At 41.3% G+C, this 7,988-nt stretch overlaps 4 protein-coding genes across 4 annotated transcripts; all 4 read left to right on the top strand.

Moving 5' to 3' along the window:
- The first annotated feature begins 2,293 nt into the window (after window positions 1–2,293).
- On the top strand, window positions 2,294–3,655 carry LOC136248333 (uncharacterized). Its single transcript, XM_066040124.1, has one exon. It carries the CDS (start codon window positions 2,294–2,296, stop codon window positions 3,653–3,655), a length of 1,362 nt encoding a protein of 453 aa, XP_065896196.1.
- Window positions 3,656–3,722: 67 nt separating this feature from the next.
- LOC136248334 (uncharacterized) lies at window positions 3,723–5,495 on the top strand. The gene has a single exon (XM_066040125.1). It carries the CDS (start codon window positions 3,723–3,725, stop codon window positions 5,493–5,495), a length of 1,773 nt encoding a protein of 590 aa, XP_065896197.1.
- A 30-nt stretch (window positions 5,496–5,525) lies between these two features.
- LOC136248335 (uncharacterized) lies at window positions 5,526–6,069 on the top strand. Its single transcript, XM_066040126.1, has 3 exons — window positions 5,526–5,624; window positions 5,704–5,829; window positions 5,884–6,069. The coding sequence occupies exons 1-3, from the start codon at window positions 5,526–5,528 to the stop codon at window positions 6,067–6,069; spliced, it is 411 nt and encodes a 136-aa protein (XP_065896198.1).
- Window positions 6,070–6,145: 76 nt separating this feature from the next.
- On the top strand, window positions 6,146–7,099 carry LOC136248336 (uncharacterized). Its single transcript, XM_066040127.1, has one exon. It carries the CDS (start codon window positions 6,146–6,148, stop codon window positions 7,097–7,099), a length of 954 nt encoding a protein of 317 aa, XP_065896199.1.
- Window positions 7,100–7,988: the final 889 nt, after the last annotated feature.

The following is a 7,988-nucleotide window of genomic DNA, read 5'->3' on the forward strand; positions in this document are numbered from 1 at the left end:
GCTGCCTAGAGCACTAGTGTGGTCATGGCAAGGTACAAAAAGAAAAAGAAAAACACACACAATTATACACATACAATTACAATGATAATTACAATATTAGCTAACTACATATCTAGTTCGGACACCACTCTTTACATTGTCTCGCCATGAAAATCCGCTGAGAGGCAGAGATACTGGCAGAGGCTGCTTCATCTAACCAACTCCTGATTCCACTTTTTGATGTGTTTAACTCAGGAAGGATAAATCTAAACAAATTGACCAAGTTCTGGATAGAAGAGACTTGGTAATGCCCCAATACTGTTATCTCAATTGTTTCATAATAATTAGCGATGTTGAGGCGATCCCCAGAGAAGTCATGTACACATGGCCTTGCAAATGAATTGCACATGGCTAATCTGCAATCTCTGTCCCTGAATCACCTGCACTGAAGCTTTAACCATCTTACGACTTCGTGTCACAGTACAGCTAAATCTTCACTCTTGTCCACTTCGAAACAATTTAAGATTTAAGATTAGGTACTGGGCAGTCAGCTCAGCTGGTTTGCCCAGGGGGTGAAAACCCCAAATGGTACTATCAAACACATACATACATACATACAATTTGATAATTAATTACAGTAGTGAAGGTTAAGTACGTAAATAAATTCATCCAAATTTCTTGATTCTATTATATTAATTGGCCAGTCTTTAACAGTTCTAGGATAATAACTATATTTATAGGTGTTGAGGGTTGCTTGTGGCAGAATGAAATGATTGGGGTGATGTTGCCTGGTACAAAATTGAGTTCTTTGATAATGTGAGGGGATGGAGATCGGTAGTGTATTATTAATTATTCTATAGAATAGTGTTAATCTTGATGACTGACGGCGTTGTTGTAATGTAGGTATACTAAGAGAGGACAATAATGACGTAACACTATTTCTGGAGTAATCTGATAAAATCCATCGAGCAGCTCTTCTTTGCACCTTTTCTAACTTATAAATGTCAGTGTTATAATACAGATCCCAAACTGGGGCGGCATATTCCATAATTGGTCGAACCAATGTTAAATACGCTGTTCTTTTAGTATCAGATGGGCAGTTATTTAGGTTTCGTTTAATAAAATTTAGCACTTTGGTTGCTCTGTTACTTACTGTTTGTATATGTGATGACCATGACATAGTGTTATCAATCGCTACACCTAAGTATGTATGGCACTTCTTTATATCGACATTATGACCTGATAAGGTATACGTATATTGTATGGGGTTCAGGGAACGAGTACACCTCAGCACAGCACATTTCTTAACATTTATTTTCATTTGCCATTTGTGAGTCCATTCACATATTTTATGTAAGTCTTCCTGTAACTGCTTTGAATCTTGCGGTGTTGTAACAGTCTTGTAAATAACACAGTCATCAGCAAACAATCAAACTGAAGATGTAACTGATGTTTTCAATGGCACACTGGCACACTGTTTTCAATGGCACAATGGCACACTGTTTTCAATGGCACACTGTTTTCAATGGCACAATGGCACACTGTTTTCAATGGCACAATGGCACACTGTTTTCAATGGCACAATTGCACACTGTTTTCAATGGCACAATGGCACACTACATTAAGCTGAGATAGCTACTGAACACCACTAGCTCTGATGGGCCCGAAAACCCGCGAAAACATCAGCTCTCGCCCTCAAGCCTTGCACACGGAATTCAAAAAGCACGCACGATCATGAAAGCATCGATCCATGTGAATACATGCCTTAATTATATACCTCTTCCGGTGTGGTCCGTAAAATAGACCTGCTAAACACCTAGCTTGCTAAGCAGGAACTTCCGGTCCGACGGTCTGGTCCGGTCCGGTCCGTAAAATGTCGCGGATCACGCGAGAAACTAATTACGTGTATGTATGTTACGTAACTTGTACAACTTGTTGAACCGGTTTTTTAGCTGGCTAAAGGCCGTTGCTAAGTGAGTTAGTTATTGTACGAATAAAAGTTGCAGCTCTGTATTGTAGTAGATTGTTTATAAAGTATTTAATAAGTGAACCGGGTCGTTAATTGTCGTGCGGCTCGCGACATTTGGTGCCGAAACCCGGGAGGTGTGTCTACCGACGTTTGAACAGCTGTTGCTGTATTGAAGAAGTTGTAACCCGACGCGAATAAGCTGTGGTACCGTGGTGAAACTGAATTTAACGGTACCAGTTAAGGCAAGCTACTGAACCAATTTGCTAAGAGTGTTCTTTGCTGTCCGTTTTCTTCACTAGGTTCGAAGTTAGTCAAGTAGCTACGCCCACCGAGCTTCACCTAGCCATGCCGGCAATTAGTAGTTTGAAGAGCAACAGGACGAGGGCAAGGACTGCATTGACTAAAGAAGAAGCGGAAGCAAACTCACTATTACAGAGAGACTTAGAGCTGAACGAAGAAAGAGAGGTTGACAGATACTTGCTATCAATTAGCAGAGTAATTTTAAATCTCGAAGCTAAGTTGGCACGCTTGGAGGCGGCCAATGAGAAGCTAGCAGATGCACTTGAGCAGAGTGAGGATACCTCGTCAGCAGAGGAATTTCAAAGTACCCTAGATGCAGATGGGGAGTTTACTGATGGAATTATTGACAGAATTTCACAATTGAGAATACTTAAGGAAGAAGTAGAGAGAAAGCGTAGATTAACTCAGTCAAAACAAAGTCAGAAATTAGAAGAAAGACTCCAGCAAGTGCAAGAACAAGTTAGACAACTGCAATCACCATCAACAGGAAGCATGGAATCAGGAATATCCAGAATCTGGTCACAGCCATCAATGGCAGCAATAAAACCACCCAAGCTTGATATAGCCCCTTTTAAAGGAGAAGTATTAAAGTGGCAAGAGTTCTGGGATGCATTTGAAGCATCAGTAGATAAGGCAGACTACGCACCAGTTGACAAATTCAACTACCTAAAGTCAAAGTTAAGGGGGGAGGCTTTAGAGGCAATTGCAGGATATCAGTTATCCAATGATAACTACAAGGTTGTAGTTGATGTTTTGAAGAGAAGGTTTGGAAGACCACAGATTATTGTCGATGCACATTATCGCAGTTTATCACATCTGCCACCTGCAAAAAGTCATGTTGCACAATTAAGGCACTGCTATGACACCATTGAATGCCATTTGCGAAGCCTACAGGCAATTGGTGAGAACATTGACCATCGGCACTTCGTTGCCTTAATACTTGAGAAGCTTCCTCAGAAAGTTCGCTACCAACTATACATGCAGAAGCCAGAGGATGAAGAATGGACTGTTACTAAGTTGCGTATGTCGCTGGGGAGACACATTTCAGCCATGGAAATGGCAGGTAGTGAATCATCTGATCATGAAGCACCAACTAGTTCTAACTCCAATCATGGAGGTCAGCGAAAATTGAAGTCTACAGCAGGAGGACTATTAGCTGGGAATGGTCAATACAAAGGTAACAATCCACAGAGAGGGACCCAATCTTACCAGCCTCGTTGCTTTTACTGTGCTGAAACTCACTGGTCTGATGAATGCTCCAAGTATAGCACACTGCAAGCCAGGAAAGAGAAACTGAAAGGGTGCTGTTTCAACTGTTTAAAGAATGGCCACATTTTGAAGGACTGCAAGGTTGACAGCCTGTGCTCATTGTGGAAAGAAGGGGAGTCATCACAGAAGCCTTTGTAGCACATTATTCCAGCAGCCCCCTAGTCCACAAATAATCAGTGCTGAAGGTCCCAAGCCAGAAGGTGCTATGGTAGCCAGTACCAACCAGGTACTGATGCAAACTGCAACTGTAACTGTAAGGAACACAAAGGATAATTCATCAGTATCAGTGCGTCTTATCCTTGACTCAGGTAGCCAGAGGTCATACATTACAGAAAGCCTAGCTAAAGGACTTCAGTTGACATTGGATAGAACTGATAAGCTGTCAGTTGTCACCTTTGGTTCCAAGAACATTAACTGTAAGCAAGGAAGCTTAAGCTTACTTCTCAAGGATGGTAGTGCTATGCCAATGAACATCACAGTGGTCCCTCACATTACTGGGAAGATAAACCGTGTTCCTCTGAAAGAGGAAGACATAGAATTCTTGAAAGGAGAATTTGTTGATGGGAAGCTGGCTGATTCTTTACCATGTCATGCAGAGCCGTCTAGCATTGAAATGCTCATTGGTAATGACTACTATTTTGATTTGTTAGAGCCAAGAAAGATGGATTTAGGTGATGGTCTGAGCTTGTTTCACTCTAAGCTTGATTGGATCCTTGGTGGGAGAGTTGAGCAACCAGCTGTTAACAACGATGAATCTAGTTTACTAGTTAGCACTGTTGGATCTGCCCCGAATGGCATCAAACCTACTGCTCATATGCTGACAAGCATAGATCCTTCCCTCTCCCCTAAGCCCTCCCTGGAACATTTCTGGAACCTGGAGTCAATAGGCATTACTGACTCGCCATCACAAAGTGACGAAATTGCTATTGAGAACTTTTCTAAGACTGTAACATTTGCTGATGGAAGGTACTTGGTCACTTGGCCGTGGAGAGAGAGTACTCCAGATCTGCCACAGAACTATCAGCTGGCAGTTGGACGACTGAGATCAACAGTGAAGAAATTGACCAAGACCCCTAAGCTTTTCAAACAGTATAATGAGATAATACAAGACCAACTGAATCGTGGCATTATTGAGAAGGTCACTAGTACATCAAGTGAAGGCTTGATCAAACACTATATCCCCCACCACCCAGTGATTACTCCAGCAAAGAACACCACAAAGGTGAGGATAGTTTACGATGCCTCTGCAAAAACCAAGAAAGATATCAAGAGTCTAAACGAGTGTTTGTACAGGGGGCCTGTAATATTGCCTAGTTTGTATGGACTGTTGATCAGATTCAGGCTTTCTCCAATTGGTGTGGTTGGAGATATCGAGAAGGCCTTTCTGAATGTGGGACTTCAGGTGCAGGACAGAGATGCCACAAGATTTCTTTGGCTACAAGATTCTAAAAGGACAGATATAGAAAACAATTTACAGATTTATTGTTTCTGTCGAGTACCATTTGGTGTAATCTCCAGTCCGTTCCTTTTGGCAGCTACCATTAATTACCATCTAGAACAAAGTGATTTACCTGTTGCTAAGAAACTTCAGAAAGATATCTATGTTGACAATGTTATAACAGGAGTCAGCACACCCAGTCAAGCTAAGGATCTCTATGTTGAAGCTAAGAGCCTGTTTGCAGCAGCCTCTATGAACCTCAGAGAATGGGCTTCTAATTCTAAGGAGTTTAAGGATTTTGTTCCATATGAAGACCAAGCTGGAAAGTTTGAACACAAAGTCCTAGGTATCAACTGGGATTTGATTAATGATATGTTATCAGTACCTGGTCCTTCTATTAGTAATGATGGCTGGGTTTGGACCAAGAGAAAGGTGTTGCAAGTGATTTCTTCTGTCTTTGATCCACTTGGTTATTTTTCTCCAACTGTTCTTGATGCCAAACTGTTTATGAAGACCCTATGGATGGAGAAGCATGAATAGGATGCAAAGTTGAATGAAAAGCAGCTAGAGATGTGGCTACAGGTTATTGAGGCACTAAAGGACATTCCTTTGTGTCACCTACCTAGATACATTGGTATCACCCAAGAGAAGTCAGTTGTGTACAGTCTTGTTTGTTTTTGTGATGCTTCAGCAAAGGCATATGCCACAGTTATTTACTTGCACCAGTCGTTTTCTGGTTCATGTAAAGGTAGACCTGATCTTTTCAAAGACTAGGCTAGTTCCACAGAATATGACAATTCCTAGATTGGAGCTAATGGGAGTTCTCATTGGAGTACGTGCCCTCAAGTTCGTGACAAGTGAACTTCACTTGCAGGTAACCAATACAATTGTTTTCACTGATTCTATGTGTGTGTTACATTGGCTTCAGTCCAAGAAGCCACTGTCTGCATTTGTGACCAATAGGCTGAAAGAAATCAAATCACTGAAAGAAGTAACCTTTAAACATGTTTCATCAGAAGACAATCCTGCTGACTTGGCAACTAGAGGAAAGTCTCCCAGAGAACTAACATCATCTATCTGGTGGATGGGTCCCACATGGTTAAAAAAACCTTGAAGAACAGTGGCCAGTTTTCAAGATACCAGAGTGCAAGACTGGTGATGTTGACAGTGAAATAAAGGGCAATAATGTAATGTTTGAGGCTAGTCTTTTGTCTAGGGAGGATCTCTCACGAGAAATTCCACAACTGTTAAATCTATCAGATATTAATGAGAGCCGTTGTTCCTCATTGTTGAAGCTCGTAAGAGTCACAGCTTGGGTTCTAAGATTTGTGAATAATCTGAGGAAAAGAGAATCTTATTCTGGTCCTCTAACAGTCAAGGAATTACAGAAAGCAAGGTTGGTATGGGATCTTTACATCCAGTACAAGTACTACCCAGACATACTTCGAGGAAGTAAGAACAATTTAAGAAATCAGTTGAACCTTCAGCAAGATGACACTGGTCTGCTGCGATGCCATGGAAGGTATGAAAATGCCACTAGCTTGAATCAAGCAATGAAATGTCCTAAACTGCTGCCAAAGGATGAGCACTACACCAGACTTGTGGTTGAAGACTGTCACAAAAGAGTGTTTCATGCTGGAGTTTCTCAAACCTTAGCTCAACTTAGGTTGGAATACTGGATTCCACATGGCAGGTCAACTGTTAGAAAGCTGTTGAAACAATGTAGAGTCTGTTGTCGGTGTGAAGGAACTGCTAATAGAAAGCCAGACATGCCACCCTGGCCCAAGGAACGAGTTGTAGAAGCTCTACCATTTGAATACACAGGGCTAGATTACTTTGGGCCACTTTATATCAAGCAGTACGCAAATGGTGATAAACCAATCTACAAGAAGGTATGGGTGTGCTTGTTTACCTGTATGGTGGTAAGAGCTATACATTTAGAACTAGTAGAAGGTATGTCTGCTGATGAATTTCTTTTGTGCTTACGTCGTTTCATGGCTCGTCGTGGAGTTCCACGACAAATAATTTCTGACAATGCAAAACATTTTAAAGCAGCTAAACAAATGTTAAGTAAAGCTAAGCTTCAAATATCAGATGGTATTGATGACTTCCTTTCCAAACAAGGTATTCAATGGAAATTTTGAGTTGGCCCCATGGATGGGAGGTTTTTATGAGCGATTGGTGAGTTTAACTAAAAGAGCTCTGAGGAAAACCATTGGAAACCAATGCTTGACAGAAAAGCAGTTAGTCACAACTTTAACAGAAACAGAAGCAGTGGTGAACTCCCGCCCACTAGTATATGTGGATGATGACATCAATTCTAGTATGATACTCACACCATCAAATTTTCTGTTGTTCCATTCACAACACATCTTTCCCAATGTATTATAGGATGATCCTGACCCAGAGTTTGAGGTTGCTAAGAAAGTAACATCTTCACAAGCACTATTGCAAACTTGGAAGAGAGGACAGAATCGTCTAAACCAATTTTGGATTTTATGGAGAAATGAATATCTCTTAAGTCTAAGAGAAAAATCACAGGTGCTATTGAAGGGATCAAAGAACATACCAACACCTCCTATAATTGGTGATGTTGTACTGGTAAAGGAGAATTTACCTCGTGGACATTGGAGAGTTGGTAGAATTGTTGAAGTTATAAAGGGAAAGGACCAGAAAATTAGATCAGCAAAGGTTAATGTTGCACCAAACAAGTACCTTAATAGAGCAGTCAGTATGTTGTACCCTATCGAATGTCCAGATGAAACAACTATTGACACTGATGTGTCTAACATGGAGAACAAGGATACTGACACTAAACTGAATAGTGGTAGTGACATTGATGAGATTCCCCATGAGATGGACTTGAATGATGATGAGAGTAATGATGCTCCAGTTGACTCGTGTACACCAAGGACAAGCCAGCCGACTCGTAATGCAGCCATTGCAGCAAGAAGTATGCTGAAGTTGTGGCTTGACCCTGATGATGATGATGTCCCCCCTCCTGGGGAGTGTCGCGGATCACGCGAGAAACTA

Source organism: Dysidea avara, chromosome 3 (genome assembly GCF_963678975.1).
Source record: "Dysidea avara chromosome 3, odDysAvar1.4, whole genome shotgun sequence".
NCBI lineage: Eukaryota > Metazoa > Porifera > Demospongiae > Dictyoceratida > Dysideidae > Dysidea > Dysidea avara.